The sequence below is a fragment of the Petromyzon marinus genome, chromosome 73, assembly GCF_048934315.1.
Source record: "Petromyzon marinus isolate PM22_M1 ecotype Great Lakes invasive population chromosome 73, UKy_Petmar_22M1.pri1.0, whole genome shotgun sequence".
Classification (NCBI taxonomy): domain Eukaryota; kingdom Metazoa; phylum Chordata; class Hyperoartia; order Petromyzontiformes; family Petromyzontidae; genus Petromyzon; species Petromyzon marinus.
This window is the reverse complement of record NC_133739.1, coordinates 8,421,863-8,446,167: the sequence shown is the minus strand read 5'-3', so window position 1 is coordinate 8,446,167 and position 24,305 is coordinate 8,421,863. Positions and strand designations below refer to the sequence as shown.

General features: G+C 47.5%; 3 protein-coding genes across 7 annotated transcripts in view; all 3 read left to right on the top strand.

Moving 5' to 3' along the window:
- LOC142907012 (uncharacterized) overlaps positions 1-24,305 on the top strand; it is a 61,363-nt gene that overhangs the window by 12,379 nt on the left and 24,679 nt on the right. The window contains exons 1-2 of one of the 3 annotated variants that reach the window (XM_076055930.1): positions 886-926; positions 23,714-23,741. The exons of 1 other annotated variant lie outside the window; for it this stretch is intronic. The gene's annotated coding sequence lies outside the window, so the exon portion shown is untranslated. Of the gene's footprint in view, positions 1-885; positions 927-2,407; positions 2,476-23,713; positions 23,742-24,305 lie in introns of those variants that run through there. One more of the 3 variants, XM_076055927.1, reaches the window with a different exon arrangement.
- LOC142907016 (uncharacterized) overlaps positions 1-24,305 on the top strand; it is a 167,470-nt gene that overhangs the window by 135,039 nt on the left and 8,126 nt on the right. The window contains exons 1-2 of one of the 3 annotated variants that reach the window (XM_076055944.1): positions 895-926; positions 23,714-23,741. The gene's annotated coding sequence lies outside the window, so the exon portion shown is untranslated. Of the gene's footprint in view, positions 1-894; positions 927-14,006; positions 14,115-14,483; positions 14,553-23,713; positions 23,742-24,305 lie in introns of those variants that run through there. The other 2 variants (XM_076055943.1, XM_076055945.1) reach the window with 2 other exon arrangements.
- On the top strand, positions 2,406-20,247 carry LOC142907029 (uncharacterized). The gene is made up of 4 exons (XM_076055959.1): positions 2,406-2,475; positions 5,609-6,371; positions 7,885-7,895; positions 17,675-20,247. Exons 2-4 carry the CDS (start codon positions 5,637-5,639, stop codon positions 19,068-19,070), a joined length of 2,142 nt encoding a protein of 713 aa, XP_075912074.1. The 5' UTR covers positions 2,406-2,475; positions 5,609-5,636; the 3' UTR covers positions 19,071-20,247.

The following is a 24,305-nucleotide window of genomic DNA, read 5'->3' as shown; positions in this document are numbered from 1 at the left end:
ACACACACACAGTGTACACACACACACAGTGTACACACAGTGCACACACAGTGTACACACAGTGTAAACACAGTGTACACACACAGTGTACACACACACACAGTGTACACACACACACAGTGTACACACAGTGCACACACAGTGTACACACAGTGTAAACACACACAGTGTACACACAGTGTAAACACACACAGTGTACACACAGTGTAAACACACACAGTGTACACACAGTGTAAACACACACAGTGTACACACAGTGTACACAAACACACACTGTATACACACAGTATACACGCACAGTGTACACAAACACACAGTGTACACACACACATAGTGTGCACACTCACAGTTTACACAAACACACAGTGTGTACACAAACACACAGTGTGTACACACACACATACACACAGTGTACACACACCTAAGGGGTCTCTGTTCAAGGGAGGGAACAATGGAAAATGAATATAAATCAACTTAAACTCCAACTCCTCTCTGTGACGTCATCACTCAGCATCACCTCATCGGCGTGAAACGCCAGGGGGAGGTGTACCTCGCTCGTGACGTCATGTCACCAAGGTGTTCACCCCACCCCGTCCAAGGCGCCCTTGAACGTGACGTCACCTCTGCCTGGGTCGCTGCCGTTTTCTGTTCAATTAGAATCCATATTTGGGCAAGGCCACGCCCAGTGACCTGCGGTTCATTAACATAATTGTTTCGTGAAAGCCGTCGCGACGGGTGAGCACCCACGCCCCATCCCTCTTCATATGGGCCGGGCTCATTAACATAATCTATTCACGTACGGAGCCGCTCATTGTGGAAGGGGAGTGTTATCGTTCCCCACAAGTGATGTCATGTCACCTCCTGCTGCTGCGTGACGTCACGAGATTATAGGAAGCTGCTGCTCCGCCCTTGCACTGAAATCCGAGGTGAGAAATTCTCATCGCCGTTGTTGTTGTGGTTGTTGTGGTGGTGGTTGTTGTGGTTGGAACTTTACAGCGCGGGGCCTAGCCTGATCGCGGGGCCTAGCCTGATCGCGGGGCCTAGCCTGATCGCGGGGCCTAGCCTGATCGCGGGGCCTAGCCTGATCGCGGGGCCTAGCCTGATCGCGGGGCCTAGCCTGATCGCGGGGCCTAGCTTGATCGCGGGGCCTAGCTTGATCGCGGGGCCTAGCCTGATAGCGGGGCCTAGCCTGATCGCGGGGCCTAGTCTGATCGCGGGACCTAGCCTGATCGCGGGGCCTAGACTGATCGCGGGGCCTAGCTTGATCGCGGGGCCTAGCCTGATAGCGGGGCCTAGCCTGATCGCGGGACCTAGCCTGATCGCGGGGCCTAGTCTGGTCGCGGGGCCTAGTCTGATCGCGGGGCCTAGCTTGATCGCGGGGCCTAGCTTGATCGCGGGTCCTAGTCTGATCGCCGGGCCTAGACTGAGTGCGGCGCCTAGCTTGATCGCGGGGCCTAGCCTGATAGCGGGGCCTAGCCTGATCACGGGGCCTAGTCTGATCGCGGGGCCTAGTCTGGTCGCGGGGCCTAGTCTGATCGCGGGGCCTAGCCTGATCGCGGGGCCTAGCCTGATAGCGGGGCCTAGCTTGATCGCGGGGCCTAGCTTGATCGCGGGTCCTAGTCTGATCGCGGGGCCTAGTCTGATCGCGGGGCCTAGCCTGATCGCGGGGCCTAGCCTGATAGCGGGGCCTAGCTTGATCGCGGGGCCTAGCTTGATCGCGGGTCCTAGTCTGATCGCGGGGCCTAGCCTGATAGCGGGGCCTAGCCTGATCGCGGGGCCTAGCCTGATCGCGGGGCCTAGCCTGATAGCGGGGCCTAGCCTGATCGCGAGGCCTAGCCTGATCGCGAGGCCTAGCCTGATCGCGAGGCCTAGCCTGATCGCGAGGCCTAGCCTGATCGCGAGGCCTAGCCTGATCGCGAGGCCTAGCCTGATCGCGAGGCCTAGCCTGATCGCGTTTAAGTTTAATTTGTCTTCATGCGGCTCGCCACTTTGTCACGTTGTTTTAGTTGTAAATATTCACGCGTCTTCTTTGGTTCTTTCGGTAAAGTCACGTAGAATGAGAATAAAATAATAAATTGATAAAATAAAATAACACAATCATATTCTCACGACGTTTCGGCCACAACACAAGCGGCCTTCATCAGGTGAAGGGACGAGACTGTCTGGTAGGACAGCGCTGGACAGTCTCGTCCCTTCACCTGATGAAGGCCGCTTGTGTTGTGGCCGAAACGTCGTGAGAATATTATTATTATATATTATTATTATTATTATTTTATTTTATCAATTTATAATTTTATTCTCATTCTACGTGACTTTACCGAAAGAACCAAAGAAGATGAATCCTTGCAGTCACGAAAGCTTTAAATCGAAATATTCACGCGGTTTATTTATTTATTTTTTACACCAGGCCAAGCCCGCTTGAGCTGCTGTGCCGCTTTTGTTTTCAGAAGCGACCTGCACACAACACAACACAAGGTGAGGCTCCTCAACAGCGTGGCGGTGTTCACTCTAGACACGTGGCGGTGTTCACTCTGGACACTTGGCGGTGTTCACTCTGGACGCGTGGCGGTGTTCACTCTGGACGCGTGGCGGTGTTCACTCTGGACGCGTGGCGGTGTTCACTCTGGACGCGTGGCGGTGTTCACTCTAGACACGTGGCGGTGTTCACTCTGGACACGTGGCGGTGTTCACTCTGGACGCGTGGCGGTGTTCACTCTAGACGCATGGCGGTGTTCACTCTGGACGCGTGGCGGTGTTCACTCTAGACGCGTGGCGGTGTTCACTCTGGACACGTGGCGGTGTTCACTCTGGATGTGTGGCGGTGTTCACTCTGGACGCGTGGCGGTGTTCACTCTGGATACGTGGCGGTGTTCACTCTGGACGCGTGGCGGTGTTCACTCTGGACGCGTGGCGGTGTTCACTTTAGACGCGTGGCGGTGTTCACTCTGGACGCGTGGCGGTGTTCACTCTACTTGGTGGAGTGAGGAAGCATGAATTCTGTACAGGTGAAGGTGGCCAGGCGTGGGTCTGGACACACCACCACCTGTGAACCATGCCAGTGCGTGACAGTGGTGGAGCCAGTGGGGGTGGGGTAGGCACGTGCCCCCCCAACGATCCGATCGAAATCCCTAATTTCGATAGGATCATTGGGGTTTATTAGTAACTAGCTACACTAGCGGCTTTGCCTGGGACTTGGATTCTTGTCTTGGATAAATTTCATATCCCTTATATTTCACTGAAAAACCCTTAAAAATGTTGATGCTTGCGAGAAAGAAAAAAGGCGAAACAAATCAAGTTACCTAAATCGGATGTTTTCACTCAAGGAAATTTAACCTTAATCCACTACTACGCAAGGTCGATTTTGGTCACTCGGGAAGGGAATAATGACGTGGCGAGCTGAAAATAGTCGCGTTCACTTAGAAATTCCAAACGGCATAAGCTGTGAAAATATCACGACGCCAGAGCTCAGTATTGGGAGAGGTTTTTGCTGCTTCACACAAACAAACAGATGTAATGTTCTGCTTCATATTTAAGATAGCAGTTCTACCCGTTCTTCGCACGGAGGATATTTATTAAAACTCCGAGAAACCAATGGCTTCATCGGCCAGGAGCGAAGCGCCACCTAAAATCTCCCGGCATGCTGTTAACAGCCCTATCTGTGCTGCCAAATACATCTTTCCCTGGGTGTTCTTCCCTGTGTATGTATCTCTGCTGCCTTGTACCTCGTATCTGTTCACTCTGTCAATGCTGGTTTGTTCAACCCGGAGGATGAACACGAAATTTAGCAGTCTTCTGAAATTCGTGGTCTACCAGGCAAGTGTCTAACTGTGTTGTTGGCCTACTGGTTTTGCATCACGTAATTTTTCTTAGGTTTGTTGAGTTCTCGTCTCTCATCTTCTTGTTGTATTTGCCTCCGTGCAGTTTAACGCTCTCTATGTGTTGCGTTGATGTCACCCTATGTGCTCCCTCGCTATTTGTTTTTTTTACACCTGATGATGATCGCTTGTGTTGCGTTCGAAACGTCGTGATTTATTTTAATATAATTTTATTATATTTCTACATACGGGACTTTACCGAAAAAACCAATGGGTAATTTACGCAGTCACGAAAGCTTCAATTCTATAATCATTGCAGAGCGCTTAACTCAGGTGTGTTGCGGGTTGACGCCACAAACTTCATGGTCATACAAAATACAAAAGTCTATTTTTATACTTTTTTCATTGTGCACAGTATGGAACCTACCAACATGCCAAATTTCAGGTGTGTAGTATGTCGGGAAGTATGCTAAACATTTCGAACAGACACGCACACACACGTATCCACACATTTCCATTTTATATATAGACTAGCTTTACTACCCGGCTTTGCCTGGGACTTTGATTCTTGGATTTAAACACGGCCTTTGTGGAGTGTTGGGGGGGGGGGTGTGCGTGACGTCAGCAGGCACACTGCGTAACGATGCCGCATAGGGTGACATCTCAGATATGATGGCTATTTTAATACTTTGTGCATTGTGTCCAGTCTGGAAGCTACCCACATGCCAAATTTCCAGTTTGTGTTGCATGTTGGCAAGTCTGCTGAACATTTCAAACAGACACACATTCACAAATTTCCCTTTCATAGTTATAGATGAATCAGCATTGTGCGACTCCCCCCACTGCCACCGCGTGGCATATTATTACGTGCCAGGGACTCTATGAGAGGACAACAGTCCGTGTTCATAATTGGCAATAAGTAACGGCAAAGCTGTTACAAGTGACTCACAGAATTGTGCGCAGTTGCGTATGCAGTACACGACTTCCCTGAAGGCAAACACCTTCAGCGAGCGCGATGCCTTTCACACGCGTCGAATTAAAAGCATAGGACAAGTCCTTAGTAACAACTCCTTACTAATAACTCCTTACTTACAACTCCTTACTAACAACTCTTTACTTACTAACAACTCCTTACTAACAACTCCTATCATTTTTCATTGCTGAAAGGGGTTGCCCCCCCCCTACCTGAAAATCCTGGCTCCGCCTCTGAGTGTGTGAAAGGGTCAAGTTTGTATTTGCAGTAAAGTCTATTAACTCTATTGAGCACGGAGGTTATATCAAAACAGTAGTTTATTTTTGTTTTCCTCTGCAACTCTTCATAAGAATGTAGTCAGGAAGTTATCACAGCACACGTGCAGCTGAAGTCAGAACTCTTCATCCCAGCATTCAAGAACATCTGTGCCTGGCTTTCACACCTCTGTTGCGATTGAACATCAATTTATGCATTTCTGCATAACACAAATAGTATTATTTTCAACACCCTTTGCTACGTCCGCTGAATTTAGCTTTCGTAAATATTCCTTTTGAATCCAGACAGCCGAAATTGTGTGCTCGGAGTTTTGGGTTAACATTCATTTTGAAGATACAAGGGCTTCGAGGCACGTTTATGACCATTTGCCCTCTCATTGTGTGCCATAACAGCCCGTGTGATGAATTTGGGACACGTTTTCACTATAACATGAATATATGAATAAGTATAGACGTGTGAGTCACGTGTGACTGTATGAATGCATTCCTCTGTGCATCGATACTGACGTGTAGATGGTGTGGATATTCTTTTTTTCTGTCTGCAGCTGTCGCTTCCTCTGCAGGATTGGTCTGATGGAGCAAAGGCACTCGGCGCGGCTCGGTGCATATGGCATGGATCGTCCTGCACATTTGAAATGGCACCAGAGAACCCACACGGGAGAGAAATCCTTCAAGTGCAGTGTGTGTGGGAAGGCGTTTGCACAGTCATCAAATCTTAATGTACACCAGAGAACCCACACGGGAGAGAAACCCTTCAAGTGCAGTGTGTGTGGGAAGGCGTTTGCACAGTCACCAAATCTTCATGTACACCAGAGAACCCACACGGGAGAGAAACCCTTCAAGTGCAGTGTGTGTGGGAAGGCGTTTTCAGATTCATCTCCTCTTGTAGCACACCGGAGAACACACACAGGAGAGAAACCCTTCAAGTGCAGTGTGTGTGGGAAGGCGTTTGCACAGTCACCAAGTCTTCATGTACACCAGAGAACACACACAGGAGAGAAACCCTTCAAGTGCAGTGTGTGTGGGAAGGCGTTTGCACATTCAGCAAGTCTTCATATACACCAGAGATCACACACGGGAGATAAACCCTTCAAGTGCAGTGTGTGTGGGAAGGCGTTTGCACAGTCACCAAGTCTTAATGTACACCAGAGAACACACACAGGAGAGAAACCCTTCAAGTGCAGTGTATGTGGGAAGGCGTTTGCACATTCATCAAGTCTTCATGTACACCAGAGAACACACACAGGAGATAAACCCTTCAAATGCGGTGTGTGTGGGAAGGCGTTTGCACAGTCACCACATCTTCATGTACACCAGAGAACACACAAGCATCAGAAGGTCCACAAGGAGTGGAATCTGAAATCAGCTTGTGAAAGTCAAAGTGCCGCAATTAGCCCATCCCTCATGAAACAAGAACCGGAAGAAAATCCCAGCTTGGACACTTTTAAAGGTATCGAGGTGAAATATGAAGAGGTGAAGGTGAAATGTGAAGAAGTGACGGTGAAGAGCGAAGAAGTGAGGGTAAAATGTGAAGATGAAGATTCAACTCCAAAATCAGACCTTCACATCGATGGAGGCAACGTGAAGCAGGAGGAGAATTCTGACTGTGAGGCAGAGCGAGGCAACTCCCAGCAGTTTGTGGAAGTGGAGGTGTGGGTGGACTTCCTCCGAGACATTACAAAGTCAAATGGAGACCCGGTAGATATGTAAGCTTGAGACGATGTCGCTCCAATAGATGCACCTTTGTCACAGGCCTTTAATGACAAGAATGAGAAGTTGAACACTCAATTCCTAGGTTCAACCTGCAGGGTCAGAGCGGCCAGTCTTTGTGGACCTGTGGGTTGCGTAGATCTCTAACCATGAGCGAGAGCCAATAAGCTCTCAAGCATTCACAAGCTTCTAATAATTCCATTTATATGGTTCTTGCTTAATCGCCTCTGGCAATTCGGAGTTTTGTGGCGTATCTTGTCTCAAACACTCGAAGAGCACCCCCAAGTAGCAGCTGCCCCTGTGTGGTACAAGGTGGTGGCCCTGCACCGGCCTGCATGTGGACAAGAACCTGTCAGTAGGGGGCGATGGTTGATGTGGCATCTCAGTTGTGGAGTTTGTAGGTAATGTTTAGAATTTGATAAATTTTGACCCAGACGCCAGCATGCAATGGCCTACTCGTTTTTGAATGGCACAATAGTATGTTGTACATACACTGTTAAGCGTATTTGTAAAAAAATTGCTTGTTAGTACGATATAACCTGATGCAGTATATTTCACTGCAGTAATTCAATTTTGTTAATATGCCTGTCAAAAATTGAGAATTGTTGTATATGAGCCTTTTCCAAAATTGATATTAACAATAATATTTGCCGTTATATATCATTTTTTTTAAACAAACGCAAAAAATTAATCAATAAAACCCGTAAGCCAGTCACACGAAAAACCAGATGTCGATCATAAACAGGCCATTAATAAATTAAGAAATAATAAAACTCTCGAGGCAAGGATGTTAGCAGCTATCTGCGAAGATCTCCAGATGAACAAGAGTTTGATGTGCCCTAAGGGAGGTCACGCAGAGGGAGCCCTCCGCAAGCCAGAAACGAGGACGCCCACGGGTTAAACCATATATTTTTTTTCCTTTGTCATTAAAACAACGGTTAAAATTTAAAATGCAATAACAAGAATACGCTAAAGTTAGCGGTCCTCGCGCTCACTCCAGTTAAGACCAGATACATCAGTGAATTATTATCCAATGATTAATTCGCTATCAAATGATTTTCACCTTTAATACTTTTACTGTTAAAACAAAGCTTGGAGACAAAATACAGAGTCACATCAAAGGTTTTCGAGAAGGAATGAGACAACGGGCAAACTTGCGAAAGAGTTTAAACAATATCCCAAGCAACCCCGACCACCTTTGTCTCTCGCAGCGCGGAGAAGCAGGAACCACACCTTATCACAAGGGGCCATCTGGAGCTAGCCAGACGGGTTAATGAGAAAACACAACAGCCAGCGAACACGTTTTTAAGTTAAAGAAGTGGCTACACATCAGTCACACATAAAATTAATAATAACGTGTTCATCTTACACGACATTCCATTATAGAACCTTACAGAACCAAGGGATATAGATTCCAACAATCAAGAAACGGACCTCTTAAACTCAGGATGAAAATTATTTTTCTTTTTAATAATTCCATCGTAACAATGCGAACCTCGGTAAACCGATAGGGGTGTCGGGAGGACGTAGTTACAAGCACGAGTCTTGGCGAACATGGGACCAAATGGTATTTGAGAAATATAAAGTCGAAAGTATAAAGAGATAGGTACTTCCGACCACCTTTGTCTCTCCCGCAGAGCGCGAGAGAGGAATTTCACGCCAGGGCAAACAGATCGTTATCGCAAGAGCCATCTGTACACACACACGAACTCACACACACAGACCACGCCACCCCCCCCCCCTTCACTGCAAAGAGATGAGAATGTCTTTGAATATAACGGTCAGCGCATTTTCAAAAAGTTAAGTCAGTCAAGACAGATCAGCGATTCAAAACGTCCACAAGACGAGCAGTCGCATGGAGCGGCTGGCTCCGAGCCTCGCTGAGTAGCGAGGATCGCCGAGTCGCGATGTATCAACGAGATTGAGTCATACAGCAGTGGAGAGAAACTGCTGTCAGCGAACCAGTGCGGGCGCGTTAGCGCCCTTCAACAGAGAGAGCACGTGCCACTCAACTCACTCAACAGAAGAAAACGCTTGGCCAGCCGCCAACAAAGTATCAGCGAATCAGCGCTGAGAGCGCTCGAGCATCTCCACAGAGGAAGCACGTGCAACGTGGCTCAACCAGCAGCGGAAAAGCACGAGCAGCCTCCAACAACTTCAGCAAACCAGTGACCAAGCGCGTGCGACTTGAGTCATACAGCAGTGGAGGAAACCTGCTGTCAGAGAGCCGCCAACAACCTCAACAAAGAGAGCGCGTGCGACTCGGCTCACTCAGCAGAATGAAAAACTTGACCTGTCGCCCGCGAGCGCAGCGTCAGATACTACAGCAGCGGAAAGAGCGCGGCCAGCAAAGCCAAGCAAGAGCGTGCAGCAGCTCAGCCAGCAGTGGAGAGAAACTGCTGTCAGCGAACCAGCACGGGCGCGTTCGCGCATCTTCAAGGAGAGGGAGCGCGCGCCACCAGCGTGCCATCAGCACCAGCATCAGCACCAGCGCGTGCCAACAGCGTGCCACCAGCATCAGCACCAGCGCGTGCCAACAGCGTGCCACCAGCGTGCCATCAGCACCAGCATCAGCACCAGCGCGTGCCAACAGCGTGCCACCAGCACCAGCGCGTGCCAACAGCGTGCCACCAGCGTGCTACAGCGCGCAACTTCGCGTCACCAGCCGCTAAGAGGGCAGCGGCCCCGCACTCAACACCCATCGGCGCGACGACGGCGAGCGTCGTGCTGACTCATCCAGCCAGCGGTGGACAGAAACTGTGACGAGCCGTTCGTATTCAACCCCTCCCCCACACCCTCCCCCTCACTCTCCCCACCGCGCCGCAACACACAGGAAACACATTTTGGACACCATAGATGCTAAACTCGGCGTCTGCTTTACGCAAATAATTGAACCAGTGATAAAGAAGACACACGATACGCATATCGGGATAATCAAGAAGGGTTGCCACTCCAAGGTGGTGCATTAAAAATCAATAACGAAACATTCTGCTGTCATTGAGTTGCATAATAACCAATCGTCCTACTGTTAACAGCGTGATAAGAATTGACTTGAAGGTCTATGAATGGATGTGGTACTGTGTGGGCGATGTTTAAATGCGAATTTACATTATAAGGTTAAGGTTTTGATAGAATAGTTTGCATGTATTAATCTCTCCCTCAACAACCAATCGATTGCGTTACGCGTCGGGAATTAACCACAGGTGCCGTTATCAAAGTGAAACAACGCAATCGTGATGGTATCATGTTAACGCTGTGTTGAAATTCCAAGATCGAGAGTTTTCATATTATTCAAAAATTAAAGTTAGCTAGAAAATAAAATTTATTAAAGCATAAAGGTTATGTGTGATTCTTCCTGAAATTCTGCATAATATTGTTCTGCGTATGAGATCTGAATCCTGGGGACCTATCATAAGCACACTCTCACCACACATAATCCATAACACACATAATTCATAATGTTCAATCGAGAGTAATCGTATCCTTATCGATAATACGGAATTAAATAGCAGAGTCGAATCAACTCTCTCTCATTCATGCTCACAAGACCTACAGAACTGCATAGGATCAATTGCGTTATTCCAATTCATAACACAATCCTCGTCACCAAGGCTCGAACTGCATTATCATAACCACGCCCACTCGCATAAATTAATACAATTATCTCTCGAATCAGCACAATTTATGCACATAATTACACCAATTAACATAATTTAGGATAAATTATGCAAATTTAAAATTTCATTTAATTTTTATTATTTTCATCAATTTTCATAACACCTATATATACAACAGAATGAATACTTGTCTGTGTGTGTACATGTAACATTTTGTCTATAAGGGTCAAACATTAAATAAGTGATGTTAGGACAAAGTGTCTGTTTTGGAAGTAACCTGTACAGATAACTCAGGTGAGACTCATTGTTCTTGTGATACAGGTCAAAGGGTATTTTTGTGTTTTCAGGAAGCATCTCCATCTGGAGCAACTCATTGTCTTTGAAATAGGGAGCACACTCGGATCATTAATCAGTTACAAGGCATACCACTCAAAGGTTACACGTAAAGGAGATACATTCTCTACAACACAAATTATAATTTTGTATTACGTGTTGACGTAGATTTTGTCGAACTAGGACATGAAGTGCTCCTTGCTGATTCACGTCTGGATGTTCACAAACAGGGCTTGAAGCAAGCCTGACTGCCTGCGGTGCCCCTCACAACCATATAGGGCCTTGGGCCAGGAAAGTCACGGACAAAATTGCACACGAACGACGCCTCCACGCAAGCACCCGATGCTCCGTTTTGAAGTTTGAAAATGAAACAACTTTGAATTGTGTTATGTTTTGAATTGGAGAATTGCATTTCTTCATTAATAGCTTCTTAATTGAAACAGATATTTCGCGTGAATTTTCTCTCGTCGAAAAGTAGATGGCCTTGCCGGGGGTTCGGTTCGATGTGGACTTTAACCTGGTTGGGATCGCGGGATCGAGACGAGGCTGAGCTTGTTCATATCCGTGTACATCGATGTCCCACATTGCTTACACGGACACACCACACACAATGAAATTAAAAGAAACTAGAACAACTTAATTCCGGGGATGGGCAAAGATTGAGGAATCTCTTTCAATGGATCGAGTTAAGTTTGTGTTCGATTCAACATCTCTCTGTTCGTCTGTGTCTCTGTTTTTCTCTGTGTCTCTCTCTCGCTCGCTGACTGTGTCTCTGTCGTCTCTGTATCTTTGTTTCTGTCTTCCTCTTGTCTGTGTCTGTCCACCTCTCTCCTGCCAGTCTCTGTGTGTGTCTCTATCGCACCGTACGTAGCCGACCATGCTAATCTGTGGGTCTCTGTGTGTGAGTCTCTGTGTGTATCTGGAACTTATTTCGCACCGTACGTAGCCAACCATGCTAATCTGTGGGTCTCTCTGTGCGAGTCTCTGTGTGTATCTGGAACTTCTTTCGCACCGTGCGTAGCCGAACCTGCACAGGAGGAGCGGCTGGTATCTGTGGAGCTGTGGGCTGGGTACCATCTGTCGGCGGGAGCGAGAGACGATGAAGCTCCCAAGCATTTCACTACGTTACCAACATCATGTTTGCACTCATAAGTCGCTTGCCTATTTGTGTGTTTCGTATCGAATCTCATCTCAAACAATCGAAGGACGCCTCCCCCTAAGTGGCAGCTGCCCCTGTGTGGCACAAGGTGGCCCTGCACCACCCTGCACGTGGACATGAGTCTGTCGGTAGGGGGCGATCATTGACACGCCATCTCCGTTGTGTAGTTTCTGGATAATATTTGGAATTGCCACAATTTTGACCGTGACACCGACATGCAATGACCTGTGCGTCGTGAATGACACAACGCTATGTTTTTACATCTGCCGTGAAGCAGACTGCGCATATTGTGGTGCATGTTACTGGGGTAGCCAGGTGTGCCTGTCGGATTTGAACCTTGAACCTCTGCAATAAATAGAGAATGCGCTACCATATTGTTGGTCCTTTCGGTAAAGTCACGTAAATAGAAAACAAAAATGAAGATAGAAAAAGTTTTTATTTTTATTTAAATTGCCATTATTTTTTTCTTTAATATAACATTTTTTTTATTTACGTGCCTTTACCGAAAGAACCCAAGAATATGAATTCCTGCCAGTCACGAAAGTTTCAAGGCAAAATAGAATGCACCACCAACTCGGCTCGCGTCAATCTGCGTGGAGGCGTGGGGGAGCCTGAGAGAGTTTCTCACCGGCGCAGAACTTCCATGCAGAGGGCTCCACGCAGCTTCGTGCGGAGCGACAGGCCAGGTAGCTCCCACACAGCGTGGCGCAGCTGATTAACATTTATATTGTTGGTTCTTTCGGTAATGTCACGTAGATAGAAAACAAAAATTGGAAAATAATAAATTGATGAAAAGTTGCCATTTGTCGACTGACTGAGATGACTGTGCCCACCACAGTGTACACACACACACAGTGTACACACACACACAGTGTACACACACACACAGTGTACACACACACACACACAGTGTACACACAGTGTACACACACACAGTGTACACACACACAGTGTACACACACACAGTGTACACACACACAGTGCACACACACACACACACAGTGTACTAACACAGTGTACACACACTGTACACACACAGTGTACACACACACACAGTGTACTAACACAGTGTACACACACACAGTGTACACACACAGTGTACAAACACACACACAGTGTACAAACACACACACAGTGTACACACACAGTGTACAAACACACACACAGTGTACACACACACAGTGTACACACACTGTACACACAGTGTACACACAGTGTATACACACACTGTGTACCCACACATTGTACAAACGCACAGTGTGTACACACACACACACTGTGTACACACACACATTGTGTACACACACAGTGTGTACACACACACAGTGTACACAAACACACACAGTGTACACACACACAGTGTACACAAACACACACACAGTATACAGACAGTGTACACACACAGTGTACACACACAGTGTACAAACACACACACAGTGTACAAACACACACACAGTGTACACACACAGTGTACAAACACACACACAGTGTACACACACACACAGTGTACACACACTGTACACACACAGTGTACACACACACACAGTGTACACACACAGTGTACACACACACAGTGTACACACACACACAGTGTACACACACACAGTGTACACACACACACAGTGTACACACACACACTGTGTATCCACAAATTGTACAAACGCACAGTGTGTACACACACACACTGTGTACACACACACACACTGTGTACACACACACATTGTGTACACACACAGTGTGTACACACACACAGTGTACACAAACACACACAGTGTACACACACACAGTGTGTACACACACACAGTGTACACACACCCAAGTGGTCTCTGTTCAAGGGAGGGAACAATGGAAAATGAATCTGAATCAACTTAAACTTCAACCCCTATCTGTGACGTCACCACTCACCATAACCTCATCGGCAGGGGGATGTGTACCTCGCTAGTGACGTCATGTCACCAAGGTGTTCACCCCACCCCGTCCAAGGTGCCCTAGAACGTGACGTCACCTCTGCCTGGGTCGCTGCCGTTTTCTGTTCAATTAGAATCCATATTTGGGCAAGGTCACGCCCAGTCACTGGCGGCTCATTAACATAATCTATTCATGTACGGAAGCGCTCATTGTGGGAGGGGAGTGTTATCGTTCCCCACAACTGACGTCATGTCACCTCTTGCTGTCGCGTGACATCACGAGATAACAGGAAGCTGCTGCTACGCCCGTGCACTGAAATCCGAGGTGAGAAATTCTCATCACGGTTGTGGTGATTTTTGTGGTTGTTATGGTGGTGGTTGTTATGGTGGTGGTTGTTGTGGTGGTGGTTGTGGTGGTTGTTGTGGTGGTTGTTGTTTACCGAGGTAGAGCCTCGCTCTCTCTCTCGTAGGGATGTCAATTGAGTAGCAGCGAGCATGGAAGCGATGTCCAGGTTGCAACTTTACAGCGCGGGGCCTAGCCACGCGGGGCCTTGCCTCCTGCCCTCGCCTGATCGCGTTTGCTTCAATTATCTCGCTTAAGTTTAATTTGTCTTCAGGCGGCTCGCCACTTTGTCACTTTGTTTTACTTTTAAATATTCACGCGGTTTTTATTTCTTTTTATTTTTTACACCAGGCCAAGCCCATTTGAGCTGCTGTACCGCTTTTAGTTTTCAGAAGCGGCCTGCCCACAACACAACACAAGGTGAGGCTCCTCAACAGCGTGGCGGTGTTCACTCTAGACGTGTGGCGGAGTTCACTCTAGACGCGTGGCGGTGTTCACTCTGGACGCGTGGCGGTGTTCACTCTGGACGCGTGGCGATGTTCACTCTGGACGCGTGGCGGTGTTCACTCTGGACGCGTGGCGGTGTTCACTCTGGACGCGTGGCGGTGTTCACTCTGGACGTGTGGCGGTGTTCACTCTGGACACGTGGCGGTGTTCACTCTGGACGCGTGGCGGTGTTCACTCTGGACGCGTGGCGGTGTTCACTCTGGACGCGTGGCGGTGTTCACTCTAGACGCGTGGCGGTGTTCACTCTACTTGGTGGAGTGAGGGAGCATGAATTCTGAGCAGGTGAAGGTGGCCAGGCGTTGGTCTGGACACACCACCACCTTTTGAACCGTGCCAGTGTGTGACAGTGGTGGAGCCAGTGGGGGTGGGGTAGGCACGTGCCCCCCCAACGATCCGATCGAAATCCCTAATTTCGATAGGATCATTGGGGCTTATTAGTAACTAGCTTCACTACCCGGCTTCGCCCGGGACTTAGATTCTTGTCTTGGATAAATTTCATATTCCCTTATATTTCACTGAAAAACCCTTAAAAATGTTGATGCTTGCGAGAAAGAAAAAAGGCGAAACAAATCAAGTTACCTAAATCGGATGTTTTCACTCAAGGAAATTTTACCTTTATCCACTTCTACGCAAGGTCGATTTTGACCACTCGGGAAGGGAATAATGACGTGGCGAGCTGAAAATAGTCGTGTTCACTTAGAAATTCCAAACGGCATAAGCTGTGAAAATTTCACGACGCCAGAGCTCAGCGTTGGAGAGGTTTTGCTGCTTCACACAAACAAACAGATGTAATATTCCGCTTCATATTTAAGATAGCAGTTCTACCCATTCTTCGCACGGAGGATATGAATTGAAACTCCGAGAAACCAATGGCTTCATCGGCCAGGAGCGAAGCGCCACCTAAAATCTCCCGGCACGCTGTTAACAGCCCTATCTGTGCTGCCAAATACATCTTTCCCTGGATGTTATTCCCTGTGTATGTATCTCTGCTACCATGTACTTCGTATCTCTTCACTCTGTCTATGCTGGTTTGTTCAACCCCGAGGATGAACACGAAATTTAGCAGTCTTCTGAAATTCGTGGTCTACCAGGAAAGTGTCTAACTGTGTTGTTGGCCTACTGGTTTTGCATCACGTAATTTTTCTTAGGTTTTGTTGAGTTCTCGTCTCTCATCTTCTTGTTGTATTTGCCTCCGTGCAGTTTAACGCTCTCTATGTGTTGCGTTGATGTCACCCTATGTGCTCCCTCGCTATTTGTTTTTTACACCTGATGATGATCGCTTGTGTTGCGTTCGAAACGTCGTGATTTATTTCTATATAATTTTATTATATTTCTACATACGGGACTTTACCGAAAAAACCAATGAGTAATTTACGCAGTCACGAAAGCTTCAATTCTATATTCATTGCAGAGCGCTTAACACAGGTGTGTTGCGGGTTAACGCCACAAACTTCATGGTCATACAAAATACAAAAGTCTATTTTTATACTTGTTTCATTGTGCACAGTATGGAACCTACCCACATGACAAATTTCAAGTGTGTAGCATGTTGGGAAGTATGCTAAACATTTCGACCAGACACACACAAGTATACACACATTTCCCTTTTATATATAGGCTAGCTTTACTACCCGGCTTTGCCCGCGACTTTGATTCTTGGATTAAAACACGGTCTTCGCGGAGTGTTGGGTGGGGGGGTGTGCGTGACGTCAGCAGGCACACTGCGTAACGATGCCGCATAGGGTGACATCTCAGATATGACGGCTATTTTAATACTTTGTGCATTGTGTCCAGTCTGGAAGCTACCCACGTGCCAAATTTCCAGTTTGTGTTGCATGTCGGGAAGTATGCTGAACATTTCAAACAGACACACATTCCCAAATTTCTCTTTTATAAATATAGATGAATCAGCATTGTGCAACCCCACTGCCATCGTGTGGCATATTATTACGTGCCAGGGACTCTATGAGAGGACAACAGTCCGTGTTCATAATTGTCAATAAGTTACGGCAAAGCAGTTACAAGCGACTCACAGAATTGTGCGCAGTTGCGTATACAGTACACGACTTCCCTGAAGGCAAACACCTTCAGCGATCGCGATGCGTCGAATAAAAAGCATAGGACAAGTCCTTACTTACAACTCCTGACTAACAACTCCTTACTAACAACTGCTTACTTACTAACAACTATCATTTTTCATTGCTGAAAGGGGTTGCCTCCCCTACCTGAACATCCTGGCTCCACCTCTGAGTGTGTGAAAGGGTCAAGTTTGTATTTGCAGTAAAGTCTGAACTCTATTGAGCATGGAGGTTATATCAAAACAGTAGTTTGTTTTTGTTTTCCTCTGCAACTCTTTGTAAGAATGTAGTCAGGAAGTTATCACAGCACACGTGCAGCTGAAGTCGGAACTGTTCATCCCAGCATTCAAGGACATCTGTGCCTGGCTTTCACACCTCTACGTTGTGATTGAACATTAATTTATGCATTTCTGCATAACACAAATAGTATTATTTTCAACACCCTTTGCTACGTCAGCTGAATTTAGCTTTCATAAATATTCCTTTTGAAGCCAGACAGCCGAAATTGTGTGCTCGGAGTTTTGGGTTAACATTTATTTTGAAGATACGAGGGCTTCCAGGCACGTTTATGACCATTTGTGTGCCATAACAGCCCGTGTGATTAATTTGGGACACGTTTTCACTATATCATGAATATATGAATAAGTATAGAGAGTGTAAGTCACGTGTGACTGTGTAATGCATTCCTCTGTGCATCGATACTGACGTGTAGATGGTGTGGATATTCTTTTTTTCTGTCTACAGCTGTCGCTTCCTCTGCAGAATTGATCTGATGGAGCAAAGGCACTCGGCGCAGCTCGGTGCAAAAAGGCAACAATGCGACCGGTGTGCATACAGCACGGATAGTACTGCACATTTGACACGGCACCAGAGAACCAACACCTGAGAGAAACCCTTCAAGTGCAGTGTGTGTGGGAAGGCGTTTTCAGATTCATATCCTCTTGTAGCACTCCAGAGAATGCACACGGGAGATAAACCCTTCAAGTGCAGTGTGTGTGGGAAGGCGTTTGCACATTCACCAAGTCTTCATGTACACCAGAGAACACACACGGGAGAGAAACCCTTCAAGTGCAGTGTGTGTGGGAAGGCGTTTACACGTTCACCAAATCTTCATGTACACCAGAGAACACACACGGGAGAGAAACCCTTCAAGTGCAGTGTGTGTGGGAAGGCGTTTTCACATTCACCACATCTTCATGTACACCAGAGAATACACACGGGAGAGAAGCCCTTCAAGTGCAGTGTGTGTGGGAAGGCGTTTGCACATTCACCAAATCTTCATGTACACCAGAGAACACACACGAGAGAGACACCCTTCAAGTGCAGTGTGTGTGGGAAGGCGTTTGCACAGTCACCAAATCTTCATGTACACCAGAGAACACACACGGGAGAGAAACCCTTCAAGTGCAGTGTGTGTGGGAAGGCGTTTGCACGTTCACAACATCTTCATGTACACCAGAGAACACACATGAGAGAGAAACCCTTCAAGTGCAGTGTGTGTGGGAAGGCGTTTTCAAATTCACCTAGTCTTCATCTACACCAGAGAGCACACACGGGAGAGAAACCCTTCAAGTGCAGTGTGTGTGGGAAGGCGTTTTCACAGTCACCAAGTCTTCATGTACACCAGAGAACACACACGGGAGAGAAACCCTTCAAGTGCAGTGTGTGTGGGAAGGCGTTTGCACGTTCACCATATCTTCATGTACACCAGAGAACACACACGGGAGAGAAACCCTTCAAGTGCAGTGTGTGTGGGAAGGCGTTTTCAAATTCATCTGCTCTTGTAGCACACCGGAGAACACACACGGGAGAGAAACTCTTCAAGTGCAGTGTGTGTGGGAAGGCGTTTGCACAGTCACCAAATCTTCAGGTCCACCAGAGAACACACACGGGAGAGAAACCCTTCAAGTGCAGTGTGTGTGGGAAGGCGTTTGCACAGTCACCACATCTTAATGTACACCAGAGAACACACGAGCATCAGAAGATCCACAAGGAGTGGAGTCTGAAATCAGCTTGTGAAAGTCAAAGTGCCGGAATGAGCCCATCCCTCATGAAACAAGAACCGGAAGAAAGTCCCAGCTTGGACACTGTTAAAGGTATAGAGGTGAAATATGAAGAGGTGAAGGTGAAATGTGAAGAAGTGATGGTGAAGAGCGATGAAGTGAAGGTAAAATGTGAAGATGAAGATTCAACTCCAAAATCAGACCTTCACATCGATGGAGGCAACGTGAAGCAGAAGAATTCTGACTGCGAGGCAGAGCGAGGCAACTCCCAGCAGTTTGTGGCGGTGGAGGTATGGGTGGACTTCCTCCGAGACAATACAAAGTCAAATGGAGACGCGGTAGATATGTAAGCTTGAGACGATGTCGCTCCAATAGATGCACCTTTGTCACAGGCCTTTTATGACAAGAATGTGAAGTTGAACACTCAATTCCTAGGTTCAACCTGCAGGGTCAGAGCAGCCAGTCTTTGTGAACCTGTGGGTTGCGTAGATCTCTAACCATGAGCGAGAGCCAATACACTCCCAAGCTTTCACAATGTTCAAATAATTCCATTTATATGGTGCTTGCTTAATCGCCTCTGGCAATTCGGAGTTTTGTGTCGTATCTCGGCTCAAACACTCGAAGAGCATCCCCAAGTAGCAGCTGCCCCTGTGTGGTACAAGGTGGTGGCCCTGCACTGGCCTGCATGTAGACAAGAGCCTGTCAGTAGGGGGCAATGGTTGATATGGCATCTCAGTTGTGGAGTTTGTACGTAATATTTAGAATTTGATAAATTTTGACCCAGACGCCAGCATGCAATGGCCTCGTTTTTGAATGGCGCAATAGTATGTTGTACATACACTGTTAAGCGTATTTTTAAAAAAAATAGCTTCTTGTTAGTACGATGTAACCTGATGCAGTATATTTCACTGCAGTAATTCAATTTTGTTAATATGCCTGTCAATAATTTAGAATGAATACTCGTCCGATTGTGTGCGTACTTGTAACATTGTCTATAAGGGTCAAACCTTGAATAAGTGATGTTAGGACAAAGTGTGTTTTGGAAGTAACCTGTACACATAACTCAGGAGAGACTCATTGTTCTTGTGATACAGGTCAAAGGGTATTTTTGTGTTTTCAGGAAGCATCTCCATCTGGAGCAACTCATTGTCTTTGAAATAGGGAGCACACTCGGATCATTCATCTGTTACAAGGCATACCACTCAAAAGTTACACGTAGAGGAGATACATTCTCTACAACACGAATGATAATTTTGCATTACGTGTTGACGTAAATTTTGTCGAACTAGGACGTGAAATGCTCCTTGCTGATTAACGTCTGGATGTTCACAACCAAGGGCTTGAAGCAAGCCTGACTGCCTGCGGTGCCCCTTACAACCATTTAGGGCCTTGGGCCAGGAAAGTCACGGAAAAAATTGCACACGAACGATGCCTCCACGCAAGCTCCCGATGCTCCGTTTTGAAGTTTGAAAATGAAATAACTTTGAATTGTGTTATGTTTTCAATTAGATAATTGTATTTCTTCATTAAAAGTTTCTTAATTGAAATCGATATTTCGCGTGAATTTTCTCTCGTCGTAAAGTAGATGGCCTTGCCAGGGGTTCTGTTCGATGCGGACTTTAACCTGGTTGGGATCGCGGGATCGAGACGAGGCTGAGCTTGTTCATATCCGTGTACATCGATGTCCCACATTGCTTACACGGACACACCACACACAATGAAATAAATAGAAACTAGAACGACTTAATTCCGGGGATGGCCAAAGATTGAGGAATCTCTTTCAATGGAGCGAGTTAAGTTTGTGTTCGATTCAACATCTCTCTGTCCGTCTGTGTCTCTGTTCCCCTCTGTCTCTCTCTCTCGCTGACTGTGTCTCTGTGGTCTCTGTATCTTTCATTCTGTCTTCCTCTTGTCTCTGTCCACCTCTCTCTCTTGTCAGTCTCTGTGTGTGTCTCTATCAGCGTCTTTCCAACCGTATTCAACTACCGCCACTAGCAACATGCGCCCATTCAACTTTCATGGGCCCACGACTGCACGCGACTCAAACTTGCTCCGAGTCTGTGTGTACATGGAACTTCTTTCGCACCGTACGTAGCCCACCATGCTAATCTGTGGGTCTCTCTGTGTGTGAGTCTCTGTGTGTGAGTCTCTGTGTGTGTATCTGGAACTTCTTTCGCACCGTACGTAGCCAACCATGCTAATCTGTGGGGCTCTCTGTGTGTGAGTCTCTGTATCTGGAACGTCTTTCGCACCGTACGTAGCCGACCATGCTAATCTGTGGGTCTCTCTGTGTGTGAGTCTCTGTGTGTATCTGAAACTTCTTTCGCACCGTACGTAGCCAAACATGCTATTCTGTGGGTTTCTCTGTGTGTGAGTCTCTGTGTGTATCTGGAACTTCTTTCGCACCGTACGTAGCTGAACCTGCACAGGAGGAGCGGCTGGTATCTGTGGAGCTGTGGGCTGGGTACCATCTGTCGGCGGGAGCGAGAGACGATGAAGCTCCCAAGCATTTCACTACGTTACCAACATCATTTTTGCACTCATAAGTCGCTTGCCTAATTGTGTGTTTCGTATCGAATCTCATCTCAACCAATCGAAGGACACCTCCCCCTAAGTGGCAGCTGCCCCTGTGTGGCACAAGGTGGCCCTGCACCGGCCTGCACGTGGACATGAGTCTGTCGGTAGGGGGCGATCATTGACACGCCGTCTCCGTTGTGTAGTTTCTGGATAATGTTTGGAATTGCCACAATTTTGACCGTGACACCGACATGCAATGACCTGTGCGTCGTGAATGACACAACGCTATGTTTTTACATCTGCCGTGAAGCAGACTGCGCATATTGTGGTGAATGTTCCTGGGGTAGCCAGGTGTGCCTGTTCGATTTGATCCTTGAACCTCTGCAATAAATAGAGAATGCGCATCCATATTCTTGGTTCTTTCGGTAAAGTCACGTAGATAGAAAACAAAAATGAAGATAAAAACAGCGTTTATTTTTATTTAAATTGCCATTATTTTTTTTCTTTAATATAACATTTTTTTAATTTACGCGACTTTACCGAAAGAACCCAAGAATATGAATTCCTGCCAGTCACGAAAGTTTCAAGTCAAAATAGAATGCACCACCAACTCGGCTCGCGTCAATCTGCGTGGAGGCGTGGGGGGGCCTGAGAGAGTTTCTCACCGGCGCAGAACTTCCATGCAGAGGGCTCCACGCAGCTTCGTGCGGAGCGACAGGCCAGGCAGCTCCCACACAGCGTGGCGCAGCTGATTAACATTTATATTGTTGGTTCTTTCGGTAAAGTCACGTAGATAGAAAATAACAAAAAAATTGGAAAATATTAAATTGATGAAAAGTTGCCATTTGTCGACTGACTGAGATGACTGTGCCCACCACAGTGTACACACACACAGTGTACCAACACAGTGTACACACACACACAGTGTACCAACACAGTGTACACACACAGTGTACACACACACACAGTGTACACACACACACAGTGTACACACACACAGTGTACTAACACAGTGTACACACACAGTGTACACACACACACAGTGTACACACACACATAGTGTACACACACACAGTGTACACACACACACAGTGTACACACACACAGTGTACACACACACACAGTGTACACACACACACAGTGTACACACACACACTGTGTACACACACACACTGTGTACACACACAGTGTACAAACACACACTGTGTACACACACAGTGTACAAACACACAATGTACAAACACACACAGTGTACAGACAGTGTATAAACACACACAAAGTGTACAAACACACACGCAGTATGCACACACATTGTACACACACAGTGTACACACACACACAGTGCACACACAGTGTGTGTACACACACACACAGTGTACACACACAGTGTACACAAACACACAGTGTACACAAACACACGCAGTGTACACACACAGTGTACACACACACACTGTGTACACACACACACACAGTGTGTACACACACACAGTGTACACAAACACACACAGTGTACACAAACACACAGTGTACACACACACAGTGTACACACACACAGTGTACACACACAGTGTACACAAACACACACACAGCGTACACACACACACACACAGTGTACACACACACAGTGTGTACACATACACACAGTGTACACACACACAGTGTACAAACACAGTGTGCACACACAGTATGTACACACACACACAGTGTACACACACCCAAGGGGTCTCTGTTCAAGGGAGGGAGCAATGGAAAATGAATCTAAATCAACTTAAACTTCAACCCCTCTCTGTGACGTCACCACTCACCATAACCTCATCGGCGTGAAACGCCAGGGGGATGTGTACCTCGCTAGTGACGTCATGTCACCAAGGTGTTCACCCCACCCCGTCCAAGGCCCCTTGAACGTGACGTCACCTCTGCCTGGGTCGCTGCCGTTTTCTGTTCAAGTAGAATCATATTTGGGCAAGGTCACGCCCAGTGACTGGCGGCTCATTAACATAATCTATTCATGTACTGAGGCGCTTATTGTGGGAGGGGAGTGTTATCGTTCCCCACAAGTGACGTCATGTCACCTCTTGCTGCCGCGTGACATCACGAGATAACAGAAAGCTGCTGCTCCACCCGTGCACTGAAATCCGAGGTGTGAAATTCTCATCGCGGTTGTGGTTGTAGTGGTGGTGGTGGTTGTGGTGGTGGTTGTTGTTTACCGAGGTAGAGCCTCGCTCTCTCTCGTAGGGATGTCAATTGAGTAGCAGCGAGCGTGGAAGCGATGTCCAGGTTGCAACTTTACAGCGCGGGGCCTAGCCTCCTGCCCTCGCCTGGTCGCGTTTGCTTCAATTATCTCGCTTAAGTTTAATTTGGCTTCAGGCGGCTCGCCACTTTGTCACTTTGTTTTACTTTTAAATATTCACGCGGTTTTTATTTATTTTTTACAGGCCAAGCCCGCTTGAGCTGCTGTACCGCTTTTTGTTTTGAGAAGCGACCTGCCCACAACACAACACAAGGTGAGGCTCCTCAACAGCGTGGCGGTGTTCACTCTGGACGCGTGGCGGTGTTCACTCTGGACGCGTGGCGGTGTTCACTCTGGACGCGTGGCGGTGTTCACTCTAGACGCGTGGCGGTGTTCACTCTGGACGCGTGGCGGTGTTCACTCTGGACGCGTGGCGGTGTTCACTCTGGACACGTGGCGGTGTTCACTCTGGACGCGTGGCGGTGTTCACTCTGGACGCGTGGCGGTGTTCACTCTGGACGCGTGGCGGTGTTCACTCTAGACGCGTGGCGGTGTTCACTCTGGACGCGTGGCGGTGTTCACTCTGGACGCGTGGCGGTGTTCACTCTGGACACGTGGCGGTGTTCACTCTGGACGCGTGGCGGTGTTCACTCTGGACGCGTGGCGGTGTTCACTCTGGACGCGTGGCGGTGTTCACTCTGGACGCGTGGCGGTGTTCACTCTGGACGCGTGGCGGTGTTCACTCTACTTGGTGGAGTGAGGAAGCATGAATTCTGTGCAGGTGAAGGTGGCCAGGCGTTGCTCTGGACACACCACCACCTGTGAACCGTGCCAGTGT